This window comes from Pelophylax lessonae (genome assembly GCF_965119305.1).
Source record: "Pelophylax lessonae genome assembly, chromosome: 4".
NCBI classification, from domain to species: Eukaryota; Metazoa; Chordata; class Amphibia; order Anura; family Ranidae; genus Pelophylax; species Pelophylax lessonae.
In genome coordinates, this window is record NC_138771.1 from 286,945,321 (window position 1) to 286,970,653 (window position 25,333).

The 25,333-nt window shown below is 41.0% G+C and overlaps 1 protein-coding gene across 1 annotated transcript in view; it reads right to left on the reverse strand.

Moving 5' to 3' along the window:
• The window catches only part of TMTC2 (transmembrane O-mannosyltransferase targeting cadherins 2), a 445,859-nt gene that overhangs the window by 197,873 nt on the left and 222,653 nt on the right, over positions 1-25,333 (reverse strand). The window contains exon 3 of the mRNA XM_082255664.1: positions 15,705-16,533. Coding sequence (XP_082111790.1) covers positions 15,705-16,533 — 829 coding nt within the window. The remainder of the gene's footprint in view (positions 1-15,704; positions 16,534-25,333) is intronic.

A 25,333-nucleotide genomic window follows, 5' to 3' on the forward strand; every position in this document is an offset into this window, starting at 1 on the left:
GGGTGTGTCATGTAGTGCGTTGTGATGCATTTTTTCAATGTATAACATTGCTTTCTTCTATTTTTATTTTTTATTTTATTTAAATGTCACAAAATAACATCTCATCTCTCATGTTTCAAGCATCTCATACTCCAGCATGCTGCGCAAAAAAACAGATATTCTACATTCTTACACAACACACACACCACCAGTTTCTATGTGCCTCTCTGTTGAACCAATGTTAATCAGTGATGATAACCGCAGCTTAAACTGGTGTGAACAAGCCCTTAATCCACAAACAGAGACACCTGTTCTGGTGTAAATTATCTAAGCAGAGAATTCAACTCACTCTGGAGAAATTTTCTCTAAATATTTTTTGCCCCAAAGTAGAAAGAAAACTCTCCGAGTCACAGGCAGAAAATTTAACTCAAATGAGATTTCCCTCACTCTAACCAAAACTATTAAAAAAATAAATAAAATAATGGGATTTTTGACTTACAGTAAAATTAATTTCTCTGATGTTCATTGATTAAACACAGCTCCTGATTATTCTTAAACCATTGGGTTATACTGCCACCTACAGAAGTAGGACACTAGGCAGGAAAAGCTTGACTACGCCTATGGGAAGTCCCAGGGGGTATACTCCCCCTTTTAGCTATAGGCACTCTGTTTTGTAACAAGCAGTGTCAGAAGGAAGCCAACTCCACAGAGGGGTGGGTGCTGTGTCCATCAATGAACATCAGAGAAATGTATTTTTCGGTAAGTCAAAAATCCCATTTTCTCTTTCATTCATTGACGGACAAAGCTCCTGATTCTTCTTACCATTGGGACGTCCCAAAACAGTGTTAAACATGAGGGGTGGGAAAAACAGCAGAAAAAATTCCCAAAGCTAAACCATAGCCAACCAGGTAACCTGGAGCTCAACCAAGAAAGACTGGAGCTCACCTGGAAAAAACAATACAACCTCAAAGAGGACCAGGCCCTCTAAACAGCAGCCTGCAAAACCTTGCGGCCAAAAGAAGCATCCGCAGATACCAACACATCCACTTTATAAAAACATTTTAAAAATGTGCACAGACAACCAGGTGGCCACCTTGCCAACCTGCATCACCGATGCCTCATGATGGAAGGCCCAGGAAACACTAAGCGCCCGAATAAAAAGGAGGAACCTGACCCTCAATTGAACTGGCCTGAATCACCGTCTGTCCTATCCATCTGGAAAGGGTCGCAGCAGAAGGGACAACACTATTCGAGGTCTGGCCATGAGTACAAATAGTGAGCCTGACTTCCTAAAAGACTCCGTAGCTGCCAGGTACACTCTAAGTGCCTGGACCACATCCAGGAAATGCAAAGCAATTTCCTTAGGATGTTCAGGTCTGGGACACAGGGAAGGCAACACAATGTCTTCATTCAAATGGAAAGCAAAGATGACCTTTTGAAGGAACGACAGACAGGAATGAAGAACCACCTTATCACTGTGAACCACCAGGTAAGGTGAATGACAAGACAATGCCTGCCAGCTCCGACACCCTGCAATAGTCACCCTGTATGTAATAGCCACCCAAAAGGCCACTTCCTGGGACAACGTAAGCAGGGGAACCTCCTGACTATTTTCGAAGGGAGGTTTCTGGAGAACTGACAGCACCAAATTGAGGTCCCACGGTGGCAATGGAGACCGCACTGGAGGAGCCAAGTGTCGAACTCTCTGGAGAAAAGTATGCACCAAGGAATGTGTGACCAATGGACGTTGAAGAAAACCCCCAAGGTCAAAACCTGGTCCTTGATGGTACTCAAGGCCAGGGACTGCTACGTTGGAGAAATGTGTGGCCAATGGATGTTGAAAGAAAACTGCCAAAGCCGAAACCTGGCCCTTGATGGTACTCAAGGCCAGGTGTAGCTCAACCTCCCGCTGGAGGAAAGCCAAGATCTGAGCCACCGAAAAGGAGCGAGGGTGAATCTTCCAAGTGCGATGGTGGATCATCCTAGAGGTAGATTTTCTAGCCTTTAACAGCATAGGAATCACCGATTCAGACAAGCCTTTATCCTTCAGCATCTGTTTTTCAACAGCCAAGCCATAAAACCAGCCACTGTAAAGCAGGATGGAAGATTCACCTTTGGGACAGCAGATCTTCCCTGAGAGGAAGTCTCCAAGAAACATCAGCGACCAGCGCTATCAGATTGGCAGACCAAGACTGGCGAAGCCAGTCTGGAGCCTCTAGAACGACCGGAATCCCTTCCGCCTCGATCTTGCGCAGGAGTCTTGGCAGAAGTTTGAGAGGAGGGGAAGGCGTAAATCAGATGATATTGACCCCCGAAGAGCCACTAGTGTGTCTGTGGCGTCAGCCAGAGGATCCCGAGACAATGCCACAAACCTCTGTACCTTCATGTTGAGGCGAGAGGCCAACAGGTCTACCTTGGTAGTAACCCACCGGAGACACAACTGATGAAACAGAGCAAGGAACACTCTGGCTGAGGCTGAGTCCAGAGTCAGACCCAGATAGTCCAACTTGGTGGACGGAACCAGAGCACACTGGAGGTTCAGAATACAATTGAACCCCCCTCAGAGTTCGCAGAGTAATCTCCAATTTGTCCATCAGAGCAGTCAGAGACTCAGCTCACAGAAAAAGCTTGTTCAGGTACCCCAGTACCGCGATCCCCGGCTGACACAACAATGCTAGCACCGGGGCCAACACTTTTGTGGAGCGGAGGCGAGACCAAAGGGTAACGCCCCAAACTGATAATGCTCCTCGCCCACGGCTAGCAGAGGAAGCACTGGTGACTGGCACATATTGTAATTTGAAGGTAAGCATCCTTGATGTTGATAGAAGCAAGAAAATCCCCTGGTATTGGGACGCCACTACCGTGTGAATGGACTCCATTCTGAACTTTTGTGATCCGCACAAAGCAGTTTAGCGCTTTGAGGGCCAGATTTGGGCATACCTTGCCTTCCTTCATGGAAACAGGTTTGAGTAAAACCCTCAACAATGTTCAGAATTCGGAACCGGGACAATCAGTCCTTGAAGTAACAAGTCTTGCACAGCCCCAAAGAGACCCCATAAGCGGTCTGGGGACAAGTGCAGGTGCGAGGGTAAGAATCTTTATGGGGTATAAGACCGAAACTCGATCTGCAGCCTGATTGAATGACTTTGTGGACTCACTTGTCCTGAACTGGGGAGGTCCACGGGTCCGGAAACCAGCGAAGGCGTCCACCCACCCAGATATGAATGAGGGCTTCCTTTATGCAGAAGAAGACTTGTCTGCAGATCTGGAAGAGCCCGATCCTGGCTTGTCAGAGCAGGTCCGCTTTGAACCTCCAAGGAAGGCCCTGAAGTGCTTTGATCCCTTGTCTTGAGACCCTGAGGGACGAAAAGGCCTCTTATGAACCGAAAACAATGGTCCACGTGTACGACAGGGCTACTTGCCATTGGTAGCCTGCGGAAGAAGAGTACTCTTCACCCCTTTGAGACCCTTATTGATGTCATCCATGGAAGCTCCAAACAGGCAATCCCTCACAAAAGGAAGATCAGATAAGGCCTTCTTAGAAGTCTGGCCTGCAGACCAGCATTTTAGCCAAATAATACACCGAAGGACCACAGCTGCATCCAAAGAGGCATCTCAGACAAACTGCAACACCTAGAACAACAGATCCGCCAGCTCCGCAAAAGCAGGGGGGAGACTGCTCCCCCTTCAGGTCCCGGACCATAATAAATACCAGCCTAAGTGCCGAACCAGCCACAGTGAACATATGGCAGGCCAGAGCCTCCGCTTTCCTATTAGCCAGTTCTTTAACCAATTTACCACCGGAGGATTTTGCTGTCTTCCGTCCAGGCCACTTTTTGCGATTCAGCGCTGTGCGACTTCAACTGACAATTGCGCGGTCGTGCGACGCCGTACCCAAACGAAATTTACGTCCTTTTTTTCCCACAAACAGAGCTTTCTTTTGGTGGTATTTGATCACCTGTGCTATTTTTACTTTTTGCGCTATAAACAAAAAAAGAGCGTTTATTTTGAAAAAATAACAATATTTTTAACATTTTTTTATATGAAATTCCCCCCAAAAAAGATGTAAAAACCAATTTTTTAAAAAAATTTTTGGCCAATTTGTTTTCTGCTACCTATGTTTGGAAAAAAAAAAATCGCAATAAGCGTATTTTGATTGGTTTGCGCAAAAGTTATTGCGTTTACTAACAAAGGGAAAGATTTCTGTCATTTTTGGTGTTTTTTATTTTAACGCGCAATGGCGGCGATCTGCGATTTTTTTTGCGGGACTGCAACATTGCGGCAGACAGATCAGACCCCTGACTGACATTTTTGACACTTTTGGGGGTACCAGTGACATTACTGCAGTAATCAGTGCTATATATATGCACTGTTACTGTAAAAATGACACTGGCAGGGAAGGGGTTAATTTTATTGGAGAGGGAGGGGTTAATGTATGCCTGGTGCTTACTGACGACTTGTAGGGGGGGAGGTGACTGTGTGAGTCATGGACAGATCGGATGTCCAGCTATGCTGAACAGTCCGATCTGTCACTCCCTGTCACTATGGAGATCCGCCCGCTGTGTTTACACACAGCGGGCGGATCTCCAGACTCGATCCCCGGCGATCGGGTAAGAGCAGCGGCGATCGCCGCTGCTCCTCCCCTGGCCCGACTCCCGCTGTGAATGAAAACAGCAGGAGCGAGCCTCCGGCGGCGCGCAAGCGCCGCCCAGAAGGGGGAGTGTCTGACGACGTTAATACTACGTCGTCAGACGATAACGAACCACTCTGCCGCAGTAGTATTACTGTGAGCAGACGCAAAGTGGTTAAAAGCCAGGGACTCGTCAAACAGGATTAACGTAGATTTATTCAACCTGGAAACCGGCGAGTCCACTACAGGAGGGACTGTCCTCCCCTTAAGCAGGGAATCCTCATAAGGATACCACATAGCAAAACACTTAGGGACCACAAGAGTGTGTTTTGGACAACCAAATGCACAAATACAAATCAATCAGGAGAGGGTAGTAGACTGCGATCCCGCCAACCAGGGCCCCACAAATGGACCACCTACTGGACCCCACAGAAAAAAAAAAGGGGGTCGCCCTCAGAGCCCCTCCATAGAGGCCCACATAACGGGAAATAGCCCCCTTAAAAGGGGGCCACCCAACGTGAAGTGGATGTGCAGGCAGGGTACCCTGATGGTCCCGCAGCACGTAAAAGGGCAGGTGCCCTACACAATAATGGCAGCGGAAGACCCACAGTGACCACCAACATTTCTAAAGGGGCTGGGAGGGGGGGAAACCGGGGGTCCCACCATCCCAGGGATGGGCCCATGTCCACCCCAAAACCCTCCAAGGGTAGAGGCAGGACAGCTACTTACCATACCAGGAACAGGGTGGGCACTGCTCCTGACAGACCCCCGCTCCATTGGAATGTGGGGGCTGTTGGTCAGGAGGAACACTGTGACCGAGGCCAGTTCTAATGTGCCCTTGCTAGACAGTTAACTCGCAGGCCAGCCCCTGTCCAGTGGAGCTATGTCGTGGCTGACCTAGTGCAGAGCTGAGCGCGCTTGCTGGCCAGACTGGGGGGACCCTCTGGATCTAGATTATCCATTCTGTCGCCCAGTCTGGTAGTTGAATGTAGATTCTCACAGGAACAAAATAAAAAAAAATAGGAAAAAAATTTTTTTCTTTAAAAAGGAAAAAAATTGCCAGAACCAGAGATCCCAGCAAGGAACTAGGTCCTTACTTCTGACTAGGCAGAAAAAAAAACTGAGTGCCTATAGCTGAGAGTGGGTGTATACCCCCTGAGACTGCCCATTGGTGTAGTCAAGCTTTTTCCTTCCTAGTGTCCTACTCCTGTAGAGGGCAGTATGACCCAATGGTTAAGAAGAATCAGGAGCTGTGTCCGTCAATGAAAAAGAAGAAAGTTTTGGCTTTTCATGCACTTAATAAAAAAAATGACAAGAGAAGTTTGGAATTTAAAAAAGAACAAACAAGTATACTCACCTAGGTGGCAGCAGCATTGCTGCTGGTTCAGGCATGTGGGTGGATCCCGACCATATGATCAGGATCTTTCCTGACTCTTGACCAGCTGAGCGATGTCAGCAGACAACAGGCTTTTGTGATCCACAGGACCATAAAAGCTTTGGCCATGCTTCTCCTTTATAAATTGGCATTTCAAAAATTAGGAACTCATCTACAGACTTTCCCTACAGATCTACAGACTTTCAGATCAATAGTATATATAATCACATAAAACAATCCCTGTGTTAATGAACAAATATTGCCAGGAGGTACACTAATTACTCTGCTTGTTTAAATGTTTTTCTAATTTGTAATGTTGGGATTAACACATTCTGCTATTATACACAGAGTCTGAAGAAAGCAACATTTAATGAAATCATTATCACCTTCTATTATGGTGTAAAGAGTAAACCAAAGTTGCAGTAAACATGAATACTGAAAGTAATAAAAAGGTTTCACCTTGGGGGCATGAGTAGCCGCCTAGTAAGATGAACGATTGATTCCCCAGCTCCAGTGCCAACCGGAGATCCACAGCAATAACGCTGTTCTGTAGGAGGCTCTCCTACCAGCTGAGGATACCAGCATCCAGGACAACTTCCCCGGCAGAGCCCGCAAAAAGAAAGCATAACACCAGCCTATGAAACTGATGGCATTCTACTCCCAGCCGCAGAGGAGAGATCTTCAAGATGGCGCCCGCTGCCCTGCAATTGAAAATGGTAGCGCCTACACAGATCTTAATGCAGATGCATTAGATATATCAACCCAAAGTGAAACCTTCCATCCCTCCTCCTTCATCCTCAACCTCATGGACCAGCAGCAGTCCCGCCAAGTCAAGGATGCGCCTGGATTCAGATTTCCAGGGAAACTAAGTGAGCCTTGTAAAGGAGGGTATTCCAATGCAATCAGCCCATCCTTCATCCATTGCAGCATTCCCTACATCTAACCAACCGGTGTTAGACACCACAATGAAAGAAATGCTAATTTCTCTCCAATCTTCCCTACATAATGGCATTTCCTCCATGTTCACTTAATTCCCAGAGATGCACTCCATGGGAAAGAGAGTATACACCATATTGAGAACAAATAGGAGAGGCGAGATAAAAAGTGAATGACCTTATCGATGCACACAACAGCATACAAGATACAGAAGGCCAAGATGGCGGATCCAAAAGATAGGTCTCGCGGCCGTAACAATGTGAAAATAAGAGGCATTCCGGAGAACATCCTTCCACCAGATCTTAATAGCTACGCTAAAAAATTAATCACAACACTTCTCACGGAGCTTTCACCCATGGGAACTATTATCGATCGCATGCATCGTCTCCCTAAACCTCTTCACTTACCTGAAAAGGTCCCACGCAATATCCTAATGAGAATTAATTTCTTTCATACAAAAGTTCAATTTTTAGCGAAGGTAAGACACCTGGGTCAACTCCCAGCCCCATATGGCAGATTTCAACTATATGCGGATCTCTCGCTATTCCTAAACCTCTCAACAACCACAACAACCACAAGATCAGAAGGTTTTCCCCACCAAAACAAAAGAAGAAGGTCTCCAATTATTGCACACATGGGGAATCATACCGGATCCGCCTACATCCTCACAACCTAAATAAAAGGGAAACAATCTGCCTGCTTCTGGGAGCTACCAAGCTAGTAATCGTCTATCTGCACCAAAATAAGTGTTACCCAAGTAGAAATTAACCACAGGTATACTTTCCGGTTCGGCACTATGCTCGATGCAATTAGTTTCACAAACTTACACCCAAGTTTGCTCAGCAGCGGCTAGTATCAAGTTATTTTTTTTTTTTTTTGTGTTTCGTTTTTCTCTTCTTTTATTTATTTTTCTCTTCTTGTTGGTATAGACGACGTTTGGCTCCCTGCCTGGGCAGGTGGACTGCCGCATCAGCAACAGAATTTTTTCGCAAGTAACACTTTCTCACTTATCTGCAACTCCTACCCTGTGAGCACAAGAGAATCTCCAAGACATTCTCCTTTCAATATTTCTCCAGTGATTTCAACACCTGAAGCACTGTCGATCATAGTTCCAAGTCGCCTGGTCTCTCAATATCATCCAACTGTGAGTAACAAATGCACTTACACAACTACACCTTTCATACCCTCCAAGATGCCGAAGTTCCTTTCACTCAACATCAAGGGACTAAATCACCCTGCAAAAAGAGCATCCCTTTGGTGTACAGCACATGATTTTCATTGTAAAGTACTTTGCATACAAAAACGCATTTTAAAGCCACGAAGAACCCCAATGTACTAACAAAATCTTTACACATATCTAGAACGCCTCAGGCCCTACCAAAAAGAACGGGGTTTTAATAGCGTTCACAAACACTATCACCTTCACAGTCCATAATTGTTTATCAGATACTGAAGTCAGATATCTCACTCTCATGATCAATTCCAGATGTATCATTGTAAATCTATACGCCCCTAATTCCGGACAAATCAGATTCTTGAATAAGCTGATGGAAAAAATGTATAGGTTCCACCAAGGCCACCTCATTATATGTGGCGACTTCAAAAGTGTACCAGACATTCTAATGGACACCTCCTCACGTACAACCAGGCTCCCCTCCCCAATGGGGACTTTCATAAGGAACAATGATTTGTATGATGTATGGAGATGTCACCGTACTACCGAACGTGATTACTCTTTTCTCACTCCCACAACACATATACCCGAATTGACTATTTCCTGGTTGACAAGTGGATTCTACCCACCATCTCAGACTTTTCAATATCCACAATTACGTTGTCTGACCACGCGCCCATTTCCATCACCAATGATACAGTGCCATCAAGCCCCTCTACAAGGATATGGAGAGCCAGTGCATCAATCCTCCATTCCCCCCAATATTCTTCTCACATTCGTGAAAAACTTGAAGAATTTTGAACTGAACAACGGAACCACCTCTGACAATACCACCCTCTGGAACGCACATAAGGCGTATATCAGAGGGATTATTATTAAACTGAGTGGTAGAGAAAACAGGAGTAGATCACAGCGCCTAGAAACCCTCACAAATGCCAATAAAGATTTTGAAAACAAAGACCAAATCAATACTAACCCATCTCTAAAGGCACAACTATTACACCATAGACCAAAATTAAGGGCTCTCCTTTTAGAATCCTTTGAAAAAGCACAGAAAAAATTCAAAGCTAATTACTATTCCACCGGCAACAAAGCAGGGAAAGCCATGGCCCTAAGAATCAAAGGATATTACTCAACATCGATACAAAAATCTATGCAAAACTAATAGCATCTAGACTAGTTGATATCATGTCTGTACTTATAAATCAGGACCAGTCTGGCTTTACCAAAGGTCGACAAAGATTTCATGCCACTAGTAGACTTATCAACATTATAAATGATGCCGAGAGCACTCGAAGGCCTTCTCTGCTTCTAACTCTAGATGCAGAGAAGGCGTTTGCCAGAGTACACTGGGCTTACCTACGAGCGACACATCTTTTCAGCTATCATGGCATTATATTCGTTCCCCTCAGCCCAAGTCTACACCTCAGAGATGCTCTCTAAACCATTTAACATAAATAACCAGAACCAGACAAGGATGCCCCCTATCATCACTTATATTCAGCTTCTTGATGGAGCCCTTAGCATAGCATGTGAGATCTAACAGAAACATCCATGGATTTTGAATTGTCAGTACAGAACACAAAATGAATTTATTTGCCGATGATGTGATTCTGATGATTACAAATCCATTCTCTTCCTTGGCTTCGGTACAATCGGTCCTACAGAGATTTAACTATTTCAAATTACAAAGTTAATGAAAATAAACGCTTTATATTAGGCCTATATCCATACCCATGGACTGATACAGGTATCACATACTTAGGGATCACACTCACCAATTTCACAAAAGCACTATTCGATAACAACTATATAGAAGCTGGACCAGGGGTCTTCAAACTATGGTCCACCAGTTGTTGAGGAACTACAATTCCCATCATGCCTAGTCATGTCTGTGAATGTCAGAGTTTTACAATGCCTCATGGGACATGTAATTCCTCAACAGCTGGAGGGCCTGTAGTTTGAGGATCCCTGAGCTAGACACATGCTCCTTCAAGAGACTTCAAAAGTATCCAAATTTGAGATCTCATGGTTAGGCCGATCAGCAGCTTTTATAATGCTGATCCCACCAAGGACTATTATATATTTTTTGCACACTACCCTTACCACTCCCACATATCTACCTCCAATACATTCTATGCCACTATGTTTGGCAAGGGAAAAAAGGTAGATGTAGTCACGTTAGGCTCATAAAACATAGGATGGTCGGTGGCGCTGGCTTTACTGATCTTAAAGACTACCACTTAGTCACTATACTTTCGCAAATGAAAGATTGGGTGTCTCCAACCCCTACTACACTATGGGGGGGATATGGAATCCACTATGATCCCTGGTAACAACCTCAAACACTGGGTATTCAGCACAGTCGCCAACTCTCCTTGTCTCATACTATTCCCCAATTATTTAAGCCTCTGTTAAAGCTTGGAAAACACTATACCACTCTAAATGGATGCATCTTCACACCAAGGCCCTTCTTATACCTCTCAAAACTCTTCATCTACTAACTCCTGACATAAATATACCAAGCTGGTTAACAGACCAAGCACATTTCACTTCTGAACTTCGTAACATAATGCACCACAAAACATTCACACACCAGCAAGAACAATTCAAAGCACCCAGCAAAGAATTCTTACTTACTATAGAATTTAACACAGTCCCTCTTCCTATCCTAATCTAGAAGGAGCTTTGCCTACTGACATATGGAATTACTTCTTCATAAACAGCACAAAATCCAAAAGGGACCTCCCTCATTTACTCAATATTACAAAAAAAAGAAAAAGAAAAAGAGCATTCCATAAATCTAGGACCCTCAGAGAATGGGAAACAGACATACATATACAATTTACTGAAAAACAATGGCAATCAGCCCTACATTACAAAGACACTCGTTGTACAGCATTATGGGAATTAACCCAAAAAATATTCCTAAGATGGTATCTGACACCACAAAAACTAACCAAATTGGAAGAGGAGTCATATCCCAACAATTACAGATGTTGTAGCCCTAGTGCAAACCCACTACACATAAGAGTTTCTAATGTTACCTGGGAAATCCTCACATTCCAAATTCGCCAACCAATGGATCCCTTGGGAACGCTGGTACACTAAATATGGTGATGCACTGTAAGATAAGGAATCAATTGCCGATCTCCTGCATTTCTCTTCTGAATTACATAATAGACTAACTAGTCAACCTCACTTCTGTGCTCTCTTTCCCCATCCTTTTTGCTCCCTTTTCTTCTCCCCCTGCTTTTTTTCTAAACTCAACTGTCTCCTACTATGCCAATGCACATAAGCATTTATTTTTCTTGTATAATGTTTTACACTATACAAGCTCAAAACATGTTTAATTATTTCCTGCATAATCTCTTATCGGAACAAACTCAACAAGTTATACATTGTGTGATTGTAAAATTGTATTTTGGAAAAATGGAAGAAAATTAAAAAAAAAAAAAAAAAGATTACACCTTGAGTGTCACATATGAGATGGTTTACTAAAAATACCAAAACAGTGCGTAAAGTAGCCTCCTTAATCAACGGTTTCATTTCATAGGTATAAAACCGTAAACTATTAAATGTACTGTATTTCTTAATGCAAAAACAAATACTTGATCAATTCTTCCAGATGTACAAGATGATTTACACACTACTAGACATTTTAGGAATGTCAGGGTGCCCAAGGAATCCAGTGACCAAATTGTTAAAAAAAGCAAGGTGATACATATACAAAGGTCACAGACCTTTATATGAGTATCCTGATATTGTTATTTTCTAGAAGGATGTACTTTATTCCTTATACAACAAAGCTGAATTGACCATACATTATTCAAATATTTGCAACGTTTTTGACCATGTTACAGTCTCTCACTATCTTATCAATAGCTTAGATATTACTTTATATAAAGAAAAGTGAACCTCAAAATTACAATGGTTTTGGGTCAAGGTTATTTTATTTACACAAAAAAATACACATTAACCACTTGCCGACCGAGTACGGTAATAGTACTGCGGCAAAGTGGTTCGTTATCGTCTGACGACGTAGTATTAACGTCGTCAGACACTCCCCCTTCTGGGCGGCGCTTGCGCGCCGCCGGAGGCTCGCTCCCGCTGTTTTCATTCACAGCGGGAGTCGGGCCAGGGGAGGAGCAGCGGCGATCGCCGCTGCTCTGCCCCGATCGCCGGGGATCTAGTGTGGAGATCCGCCCGCCTGTGTAAACACAAGCGGGCGGATCTCCATAGTGACAGGGAGTGACAGATCGGACTGTTCAGCATAGCTGGACATCCGATCTGTCCATGACTCACTCAGTCACCTCCCCCCCTACACGTCAGTAAGCACCAGGCATACATTAACCCCTCCCTCTCCAATAAAATTAACCCCTTCCCTGCCAGTGTCATTTTTACAGTAACAGTGCATATATATAGCACTGATTACTGCAGTAATGTCACTGGTAACCCCAAAAGTGTCAAAAATGTCAGTCAAGGGTCCGATCTGTCCGCCGCAATGTCGCAGTCCCACAAAAAAAAAATCGCAGATCGCCGCCATTACGCGTTAAAAAAAAACACCAAAAATGACAGAAATCTTTCCCTTTGTTAGTAAACGCAATAACTTTTGCGCAAACCAATCAAAATACGCTTATTGTGATTTTTTTTACCAAACATAGGTAGCAGAAAACAAATTGGCCAAAAATTTTTTAAAAAATTGGTTTTTACATCTTTTTTGGGGGGAATTTCATATAAAAAAATGTTAAAAATATTATTATTTTTTCAAAATAAATGCTCTTTTTTTGTTTATAGCGCAAAAAGTAAAAATCGCACAGGTGATCAAATACCACCAAAAGAAAGCTCTGTTTGTGGGAAAAAAAGGACGTAAATTTCGTTTGGGTATGGCGTCGCACGACCGCACAATTGTCAGTTGAAGTTGCACAGCGCCGAATCGCAAAAAGTGGCCTGGACGGAAGACAGCAAAATCCTCCGGTGGTAAAGTGGTTAAAGCGGTAGTATACAGCTTTTTTCCACTTTTAACTACAGGTAAGCCTATAATAAGGCTTACCTGTAGGTACAATTAATACCTTGCCGTACCGTGCCGGTTTCCACTTTTAACTGCCGTACCGTGCCGGTTTCCACTTTTAACTACAGGTAAGCCTATAATAAGGCTTACCTGTAGGTACAATTAATACCGTGCTGGTTTAGGAGATATTTGCACTGCATGCAGCCGCTCACGCAAGCGGCGCATGCGCTCTGAAGTTCCGGTGGGACCTTCAGCTTTCCTTGCCGGGAGCTTGCCAGAAAATGAGCATGCGCGCAGGAGTGACGTCATCGTGGCTCCGGCCAATCACAGCGCCGGAGCCGCAGAACCCGGAAGAGACGCAGAGGGATCATGTCAGCTCCCACAGCGGTGTCCGGGGGTCCGTGTCGGGGCTTCGTTCTAAGGTAAGTAATTCATAATGAGCTAGTATGCGATGCAGACTAGCTCATTATGCCTTTGTCTTGCAGGGTTTTTTTTTTTTTTTTTTTTTTTTTAGGTTTACAACCGCTTTACCTGACTTCTTTCAACACAGCTGAAATTGTGAACATTGTTAAAACTGAATTTGTGAAAGAGACCGGAGATCTGTTTGTCAGCACAAAAGAACACCACAACTTCTGAACAAGCAATATTTCATATTTACTATAAAGAAAAAATATTTTTCAAAACAATCAAAAAGAAGAAAATATGTATATCACATGCTACCCAAGCACATCTAAACAATTAGGCCCATGTTGCAGTTAATTTTGTTCAAACCAAGAAATACATAAAGGAGCGCCAATCCATAAATAGATGAGTATGTCCAAAATCTAGTCATCGATTTCTGCTCAGCAACTGTCTGTTGCTACTTTGTAAGGAGAACTTTCATCTAGAGACAGTATAGATTTGATTTTCTCTGTGCATGTTTTGTCCCTGATGAAGGGGGAGTGTGTTGCCCCAGAAGTACGTTGGCTATTCTTATAACTTATTTACCCAACAATTAAAATTATCTTGGACTCTCAATCTGTTTTTGCTCTGCTGCTCCTTTCAATATTGCTATGGTTTAAATAAAATCAACATGGGCCCAAGGCTAGCCATAGATGGAGCTGAACCAGTCGGGATTCTAATAATCTACGGATGGCCTAACTGTTCAGATAAATTTGGGTAGGCGGTGAAGGTAATGCATAATGTGAATTTACATATTTTCTTTATTATGGCTATTTAAAACTGGATGGACAAAACCACAAACATTTTGCAAAACAACTTGTGTGTTGAGCTATGTACATGGAGTTTAGCTTTACCAGTTTCCCAGTGTAGGGATGTTGCAGCTTCCTGCATACAGCCTTGCAGTGTACAAACATACCAACCACTAGGAAGCCTCTAATGTTACACCTTAAAACAGAGGTCAGTCATCTGCTATAACCACAAAGCCAAAATAATCATTAAGGAGGTAGAATGATGACACCAATTGTGTGGAGTTCTGAACACTATCTGCTGATTAGTAGTCAACAGTACTAGATAATGAACACTTTTCATATTAAGCCCAGAAATAACAAAAAGGTAAATGTCCCATATTATTCATTTTTGCATCATTTGAAAGGCCTCTCATTCCTCCTCAGCTCCTCAGCTGTCCTTTTCTTTGGTCTGATGTCTACAAAAATGTACTATTTAGCCAACTAAAGTATCATACTACATTAAACCTTTCGTCCAACCTCCAAATTATTACAACTGTTATCTTGTAAAGCTGGTAGTAGAATAAGGAGTGTGGAAAAGAGTAATTGTAGCTTTGATGCAGGATAGTCTTGTAGCCACCCCTGTCGCTAACATCATAAAGAGTGGTCAGCATTGGCCCTGAACTATGTATGATGATATAGGGGGGCCCATTCACACTCCAGCACTGAACAGAGGAGGACCAGTGGGTGGCTGTCATGGGATCATGGGAAAAGGTCATTTCAGTCTTCTCATCCCTTAAACAAAATGCATTTTAATATCCTGTATCAGGTAGAAACATATGGGGGGAAAGGAGAGAGAGAAGGGGGGGGTATACATTTTGTTACTTTCTGGGGTTCAGCATGGAAACCGCTCCAGAGACTGTAAAACTATGCACATTTCTACTCTCTAGTTTGTCTGATGTTGCATAAGCAATGAACTACAATATCTGCTTTAGTCATGCTTTGTGACTTAATAATGAAGTAGGAGCACAAAAGAGAAAGATATCTCCAGTAAATGTTAAATACTATATGTTAGCACTCTATATAGATAATGCAGTTGTAAATTGGAGATTTGGAAGCTTGCATTTCAATACTGTATTGTATGTGCAGAACAGTGTGAAAAGCTATCTAAACAGGCATTAAACCCGCCACTCATCTTTCAGTCATTTGTTTAAACAAACTTAATGAGGCTACAAGGACATACAATATGTTACTCAACAGACTAGACACGCAAAAGTCAGGGCACAATATGGAAGCCGAGAAATAAAGATCCTCCAGGACATACAATTCCCATTTAGGAGAACAAAATGTCATAAGGCAAAAAAAAAAAAAAAAAAAATATTTCTTAACAGAATACAAAGAAAACTATTAAGCAAAAAAAAGAAAAGTGTTACCTTTAGCCGGATTTACTTGTATTCCTGATCTGTAAAGCATTTCTTCGTTCTTCCAATCCCCATTTCTAACAGCAGTTTTCAGTCCGTAAAAAACAATTAATGAAGCGGCGGCACAAAATACGAGGCTTTTGAGAACGTTTTTTTGGGCCTTAATATAAAGAGCTCTGGCCCCCATGGTTATTAGTAAACAGAATCCCATACTAGGAATATAGAGTACACGCTCTGCAATAACAAAGCCAACGTAGAAAAATAGATTACTAGCGGGCACAAAGGGAACTATCAATAGTGATAAAGCTAAAACAACTATGTTTTCTGTAGAAGGAAGTTGCAATCCATGGTTGATATGGTTTTTTACACCATTTTCAAGTTTTGATACAATGCTAGTCCTCTGCTCTGTTGTCTTGTATTCTAAATCTGAGTGACAGCTATGGCCATTAGTATTCTGCTTGCCATTCATGAACACTTTCCCATTGCATTCTCTTTTTATACCCGAGCTCTTGAGACTTGTGTAGGCAAGAAGGAAGAGTAAAATGTAAAAGGCCACAGTGTGTATATTCCTCCAGTCAATGAGTGATTTAATCAGAGGCACAGCATCCATTGACCAATCAAAGCTGAGTGTGTCAGGGCAAAAAAGCAGCCACAGGTTCTTAGTTGGCAAGTATAGGAAGGTCAGAGTACGTGTGAGCAGATTTTCACAGTCCGCAGCTGGGTTGTCAGAGTTCGAGAAACTTGGCGGCGTGTTTCCCATCCAGTAAAAGCGCACACCCAGCAATACAGCTCCCCAGGCGACCAAAAGGCCAATGCTAAGAACGAAAGACAAGTTCTTGCCCTGAAACCAAAAGACAAAGGAGCCATTAGATGAACAATCTTTAAAAAGGTTAGGGAAAGCATGCGATGTATAGATTAACAAAGAAAAATGAACAAATAAGAAAAAAAATATTCACAATTATACACTAAAATATAAAACTGTGTTGCACAGAATAAAAATCTATTATATAAGATAAATATCTTCAATAAATAAACTGGTGCATATACCAGTTGTATATGCACCAGTTTATTTATTGAAGATATTTATCTTATAGAATAGATTTTTATTCTGCGCAACACAGTTTTATATTTTAGATTATTTACACTTTTTATGAGAAGTGTTTGCGGCATTTTAAAAATCTGGTATTGAGAGGTAGCTCGCAGGAACTCTGTCTTTTTAGTTCACAATTATACACTATTCTTGAATTTAGCTTTATAATTTGACACATTTTAAACAGTAATTGAGCAATTTGATTTATGGTAATTTTATGAAGTAAATTCAAAAAGCACAAAGTTTAATTTATTTTTACTATTAATAACTCCAAGATAGGTTAATATAATAAACTTATGCAGAATCAAGTAAAAACAAAATCAATATAGTGAAAAAGTAAAGATGAGATCAAAGATGCTTTAACCCATACTAAACCAGATCTTCCTATGCTGTAGCCAAAAAGTTCATCAAAACTGCTACAGAGAAAAATATGCAGTGTGCTGACAGCTCATAAAAATGGTTGGCTGTCTCCGGCTTAACTCCTTTCGATGTCATTTTTGATACAGACATGTAGATTAGAAAGGGTGCAGTCAGCACCCCAGATCTGCATGCCTGTCCCAGGACTAATACTTGGAAGATACAGAAATCCCTAAATCAGCAGCCAGACAACAAGCATTTACAGGAGGGATCAGCAAGGGCACAATCCCTCCACCTCTCTATAGTACCTCAGTACAGATTTCCATTAAAAAAATAATCTCTGGGTGCTATAAGTAACTGAACCTACACTGCTCTTCTAAAAATCTGGACAGATTTTTCTTCATGGATATGAAATCCAACAAATATTGAGCATGTAAATCAGGGGTGTCTAACCATAGCCCTCTTGGGCTGCAGAATGTGGCCCAACACAAAATTGTAAATGTACCTAAAAATGTTGGTAGGTTTTGGGGGATTATTTGGAAAAATGAGTTAACACTTAGCAAACACATGCAGCCAAAGGAAAAATTTTACAGTGTCTCTTTACTAGACTTTTATACATTTTATCTTCCCAAAGAAAAATATCCCACTTTTCACAGTCACACCTTATTCATATCATCAGTTTTCAGCAGCATTCATATTTGTGAACAACTATTTTCAAGAATGAAGCACACATAGGGCAAAATTAGAACAAAAATATCTGATGAGCACTTTGAGAATTCAGTGAAAATTGCTACTACATACTTTAAACCAGATACTGATGCATTAGTTCATGAAAAACAAAATGTCCCACTAGTTTTATGTTGCCCTCCTTTACTTTAGTAATAAAAAATATTTCAAGAAAATTGATTATGATTTCTCTGATAGGCACATTAAATCGGTGATCATTAACTTGTGATCTGCCCCACTTTTTCTGCTCATCAGCTTATTGTTAGTATATTTGCATGGCCCAAGGCAATTCCTTTTCTTCCAATGTGGCCCAGGAAGGCCAAAGGTTGGACACCCCCGATCTAGAGAAATACATGGGGCATTATTCTCCTGAAAAGTTTCACACTGGAAATCAGAAAAAGTATCACAATACCATGCATGCAAACCTGCATATTGTCCTATGACAAAATGTAAATTGGAAGATAGTATAACTATAGCTCAACAAATTACCTGCTATGCCACATTTAGTAGCACATCCATACCCACCAAGCAGCTCATGGATTGTAGCACATGGATCAAAACATGGTTGAAAGAATTTGGTTACATCATTACGCAGTGTATTTCACTTTATAAATAAAATTGCCTAGCCAGCAGCTAGCTCACCATTAGATTCAAAATGGTAATATCAAATAAACCTAAACTCAAGTACAACACTCATAAAACAAACAAAACCTTTATCGGTCATGTATATGTGTCTATAATAGAAAGTCTTTGCAAACAATGGAACTCCAGCGTGAATTGTAAATTAAATAATCTTTATATAATGTAAAAAAAATATTTCAGGTGAAAAACACAACACACTGTGTTCCCACACCAGTGCCAAGGTCAGTTTTGAAGCAACATTTATGGCTGAGCTAGTGCTCGTGACATCTCCACGTATTACAGAATCTGGAAGCAACTGTGTATTCCCCGGGGAATTGGATTTGCACAGCGCTGTCTATGCTTTTATACATGCAAGTAGTATTTCTTTTTTTAATAACCATTGTATACCGTTGATTTTATACTATATGTAACGTTCTCATTTTTCCATGCACATTCTCCTCTGTGGCTGCCGATATATATGGTGGAGTGAGGTGGCAACATTATATATCCAGGACTTGAGCCAATCAATTTCAAGGGTTCTAGGATTTCTTCCTTTGAAAGTCATACTGTTCCGGTATGCCTCTGACCTAGGCACTGATGTGGGAGCATGGAGTGTGTTGTATAAAATCTCCTCCAGCCAAAAAAAAAAAAAAAAAAAACATTATATGAGGAATATTTCATTTACAATTCATGATGGGGTTCCATTCTACTATAGACACGTTAATTGGACCGATAGGAGTTTTGTTTTGTTTTTTTTTATGAGCGCTGCACTTGAGTTTGGGTTTACATCATTATATATCCGCCGGGCATCCGCGATCGCTCCCCATGGAGACAGAACGGTGGTCTGCCGATGTAAACACGGCAGACCGCTGTTCTGTCAGTGATGAACACAGGGATCCTGTGTTTCTTCTATTTAGGAACACAGGTCTCTGTGTTCATCCAGTGAATACAACCCCCACACAGTTAGAAAGCATCCCCTAGGCACACATTTAACCCTTTGATCACCCCTAGTGTTAACTCCTTCCCTGCTAGTGTCAATAGTACAGTAACAGTGCATATTTTTAGCACTGATTACTGTAGTAATGTCAATAGTCCCCCCAAAAGTGTCAGATCTGTCCGCCGCAATCCCGCTAAAAATCGTTGATTGCAGCCATTACTAGGAAAAAATAAATAAATAAATAAAAATGACAAATCTTTCCCCTAGTTTGTAGACCTGATAACTTTTGAGCAAACCAATCAATATACGCTTATTGGGATTTTTTTACCAAAAATATGTAGCAGAGCACATATTGGCCTAAAATAACGAAAACATTTTTTTTTTATTATTGGGAATGTTCTATAGCAGAAAGTAAAAAATATAGTTTCTTTTTTTTTTTTTTTTCAGAATTGTTGCACTTTTTTGCTTATAGTGCAAAAAATAAAAATTGCAGAGGTGATCAAATACCACCAAAAGAAAGCTCTATTAGTGGGAAAAAAAGGGCATCAATTTTATTTGGGTACAACGTTGCACGGCCGTGCAATTGTCAGTTAAATTAACACAGTGCCGTATTGCAAAAAATGGCCTGGTCATTAAGGGGGTAAAACCTTCCCGTTCCTTAAGTGGTTAGTTCATTAGTATCTAGTGCATATGGAAGTCCAGCAATATACATGGATTATTTAAAAAAAAAAAAAAAAGTTACATCTCTCAGTTTTCTCAGAACTGGATAATTGATTCCATTTCCTCAGTCAGAAATGGCATTTTCATCTTAAGAGAACATAGAGACTACAGTTTAGTGAAAATAATAGGCATTTTGTGTAAAAAGGAGAGGGATCTATTTCATCTGAACATACATACTGTGTAGACCACTGGACAATGTCTACACACAAAAGGACGAGTCTACTCAGAATGAGTATGTAATGAACTAAGCAGGCTCAAGAAAATTTAGGGTTCCCATCTTGGGAAATACTGTGTATAGCAATTAATGAAGTGCTGCTGTACTGGGTCTCTGGTGTGTCTCCACACCTTGAAAAGTATATCTAAACCCAAAAACTATTTTTTTTTTCTTTAAGCCAATTACATTACAAGTACAAAAAAATACCTGTTGCTTCTAACAGAAATTTGTCTTGTAACTTCCTGTGGACTTAACTGAAATCTCAAACAACGTTATCAGCTTTCTCAGCTATCTTCAATGCAAAACACTTCTATGTAATGGATGACAATGCTATGCCTCAGTCGTTGCAGCATAACTAAACATTGTCATCCTGGGATAGGAAGTATGTTCGTAGCAAAATCACCAGATTCAAATGGAGAAACACCTGAAGAGTGGAAATATTTGTAGCCATCATGTCTAAGAACTGCAATAAATAAAATATTCTTGGTTTTAGGTTTAGATACACTTTAACTTTAAATGGGCTACCTCCAGACGTACCTGCCCTCAGTTTTCATGCCTCCATATGGTCCAAGTTTTTTATTCTGTCTCCACGGAGACTTCTTTCCTGTCCCCGCGGAGACTTCTTTCCTGTTGCAAGTGTTCTAACACCTGAATTTGATAAAGGCCACTCCCCTCTGCTCAAACTATCACCCAGTTTCTCCTGTAGGAAGGGACTTTGTTTTATGCCAAAATGATAGACAATGGTTTACAGCCCCAATACAATACACCAGAATCAGATGGGGTATGTACAAGGGCATAATCCTTGCAAAACACCCTCAAAATGATTCTGCTAATCCACTGCCTCAACACACATCTCTGTGTTTTCTATCAGTGGACACACATAAAGCTTTTGAAAAGGGTCAGCTTGTCATTCATCAAGGCTTATGCCCTTTCCTCTTACACAAAATACTGACTCTTTATAGGGTCAGATATTGGATCTTTGTCAGTCAATGGCGTTGCCCCCTATTCCCATTATTGTAGGTCTTAATAATGAAACAATGAGCCATCACACTCAAAAATAATACGGATATTTCCGGAATCCACATAGGCTCTTAGCATATCAAACTATCAATATTCGCAAAGGACCTGCCGTTAGAAGATCTCTTCCCTTACCCTAAGGCTGGCCATACAATTTTCACATATAATTTTCCTTTGAATTTATCAAAACCATATAATATGACGTCAAACCAAAACATTTTCAATTTGTTTGTAATCGGGCAGGGCCTTGCACTACTTAAATGTAAATCTAAAGAAAACTGAACAAGAACAAAATGTAGAATGTATGACCAGCTTAAGCAACTTTAAATTACCTATTCTAAATCTGTAATCCTTTAAACCCTCACCAAGACAGTCTTCCTGTACCAGAACTCCACTTAATATCCCCTATCCTGTAACTAGGATCTCGAGTCCTGTAAAACTGTGGATTTTTAGGGGTTATTTCATTGAATGATTTGCCTCTCTCACAAAAAAAAAACCTTTTGGATGTCAAAACTTGCTACCACAAATTGTACACTTGGTTTGGTGGAATAAACATAAAAAAAACCCCCACACATTTATGAACTTTATTTAGGTTTCATGTGGCTGTGAACTATGCCATACAATTCTCTCAGCAGGTGGAGCTATTGTTCCAGATATGTCCCTTTACCATACTAGCTCTGTTCTAACCAGAAAGGTGGATTCGTTCCACAACCAGACCTAGACGAGGCGCCACTAGTTAAGGTGCAAACTGGAACTGCCTTTATTGTAAATTCATGCACAATATATACCATGCAAGATCAGGTAAGAGCTTGATCACATTATCATAGACAATTGGCACATCTAAGGGCCAGCCACAATAAACATACACAGTACGCTAATTAACAACAAGCCTTGATAAGTCAGGGGGTGTCCAGACAATCTGGCAAAAAGCCAAAAAACCCTGGATACGCAAAGTACATTATACATCATAAGCATAAACATCCCATAATGGTTCGATAACCAGGTAAAGTGGACTCAATAGGTGACTTAATTAACAATAGAAATTTACACCTAGGAGGCTCACAATAGGGCAAAGACACTTAACACCTTAAACAGATTAGAGCAGGAGAACCCAGCATCGGGTTGTTTTGAGCTGATTATATTAACATCTACTCTGAGTTCCACAGTCTAAAGCAGTCATTGCAGGTTTGGGAAAAAAGGCCCCGCATCTGTACTCCAGTCCTAGATTCCCAGAGTCTGTGTGTTTTGGGGAGACATGGGCCCAAATCCAAAGCAGGACCACTCCAAGGGTCCCCCTGGCACACACCTCCCAAGAATAGAGCCCATAGTCCGTAGGCGAGAAGCTACCCTGCAGTCCCCTCCAAAAGCCCCTGTCCTGGTTGGGTCCGTCACAGGTAAGTACACACATTTTTTCTATAGGTTAGGGAGGATAGCTAGAAAAAGAGGGGAAGGAACACTTAAAAATAGTCAGACTTTTCTTCCACTTTAAGAAAATGTATATGACTAAGAACAGTTAGCAAACGATGACATTATTTCCTGACCAATCAAGGCTATATAAAAACAGCAACTTATCCAGCATAGAGAATGTTGGCTCATTCGTAGTAACTCAATACAAATTAGAAGACTTCAGTGACTACTAAATGTAATTTCCAATATTGTCACGTTAAATCTGTAAAGACTTTCGGCTCCAACTAAAGCCTAGAGTGTGACCAGAATTTTGTTTCTCAAAGATTCCTGATGTATGTACTGTTTGATCAAAGTTAAATTATGGCATCTTCCCTAAAAATTCTTGTCCAGGTCTTACAATACACCACTTGTTAAAAATGATATTTAATAAGTTTGGAGGGAAATTAAATAGGTCAGAGATGTATATCCTAAAGGAAAGTGCTTGAGGAACAGATGTCCTTTATAAGGAAACCAGACGCAATGCCTAATAAGGAGCTGCACTTGCCCATAGATTTTTTTATTTTTTTTTCTCACTATGCTCATTAGTCCCTGCTAGGTGGAGCTTACAATTTATATCCTTAATCTGTACTGCAAGAGAATTACAAATGCAATCCATGTAATGGGGCTATGCTATGCTATGCCTTTTTTTGTCTAGGGAGCTTGGAAAATCTTACCTGATGCTCCACTCCCACAAACTCCTCTTCTCCCCTACACTCCAATGTTTTAAGGTCCTCTGGCATCAAGATTAATGCAGGGTTCACAGGCCTGCACTGGACATGAGGATGCTCAGGAACAGTGCACTGCCAGAGCACAGGGGAGTGCCATCTGCCTGGGGAGAGTAGGATCGGTTAAGTAATAATGCTTAAATGAGCCGTTAACCCTTATAGTATGGGTATAGCTCCACTGCAAGGTTGGACTTTTTTCCTCCTCAAGTTGGGCTTTAGTACAACTAAAGACTAAACTTTTTCTTTAGGTCTGGATAGAGTAGTGAGGGCTTAGAACCACTGTCTGGGTTTTCATGTCAGAGGATTAATGGGAGACTACATCTTCTCCACATTGTATAAACCACATGCCACTGCCCAAGAAAAAAGGGAGGGCTGATCTGTGGTTTTCAGCGGGGAAGCTGATCAACGTGCATGGATATATCCAGACCAGTATTGCTGTAAGGGCGGGGCGGGTCACCTAAGGATCCATTTTAATTCTATGCTTATTTGATCTCTTATAATTTGGCGATCATAGTTATCTGGTAAGAGAATAAAACTTCTCTTTGCACTGGTGGAGCACAGGAGCGCTTTATTCATTTTTGAACACTCAGCACTGGGAGCAGCGCACTCAAACCATTTTTCTACTTGCTTATATGGACTTTTTTTGTATTGTGTTATTTGATGCATAGTCACCTATATATTTGCACATTTATAGTTGTATGATGTGCATGATTAATTATTGTGTTTGAACATTAAAATTTGGTTAGTATATTCATTGATACACGTAATCTTTGGATATAATGTTTTATGTTTGATTATTTATAATAAGAATTATATTTTTCATAAGACCACACCGCATCTTCGTGCGCTTTGTATCATTGATGGGGAGATTTATGTTCTCTAATTGTCCTGATCACCACTGTCCCTGGTATTGAAAAGGAGGACAAAAATCGAAATTTTCATAAATTGAGGGGATATCTTTCAATTGGCATACTTGTTTCTGTGAAAACTGTTTAAGAGGCAACTTTCCTCAAAATGGAAAGATATGCTCTCTCTTCCTGATGAGTCTACAGGATAGGAAATAAAGAGAAATCTCCTTAATATGTGACACAGATGGCGAAAAAAATAGTGCGATTTAGATGTAGAGAAGTAGAGACCCTCCTCTACTTCATCCAGAATGAAAAAGGTATAAACACACATACTTTAGTTTTAATGAAGAAAGAGGCCAGTTAATTTAATGAGGGAGCAAAGGAAGAGGACTTTTTTTAAGGGCCCACAGTTGTGCTTTCCATTGCAGAGCTGTAATACACAACTGGGAACATGTGCTTTGTAACGCATTAAGAGGTGTTGCATTAGGGCATTCCATTCATCATAACCAAACGTCACAATGGATGCAAAAATAGGCATGATCCTTTTTATTAAGGAAAAAGAAGGGGGAAGGTGTATGGCGCTGCCAAAAAGTGCTGATGTTTCTGTATGTCCAAAAATAGGTGTTAAAAGTATATACGATATAAATCACCACTATAAATAAAGTGTCCAGTGCATCGTATGTGTATTCCTAATAAATATGTGCAATACTGTAGGATAATTCAACTCTGTAGATGATAAATATTTGTGCTAAACTGTGAGGAAAGGTGGATACAAAATTGGTGTGAATTGGTGTGTATACAGTATGGTAAGAAAAAAATAAAATATAAAATGTATGAAATATACAAAATATAAAAAAATAAAAAATTATTAAAAAAATAATAAAAATAAAAAAAGTTGGATCCACTTAAATCTACAGCCTTATAATCGTAAAATACAAAG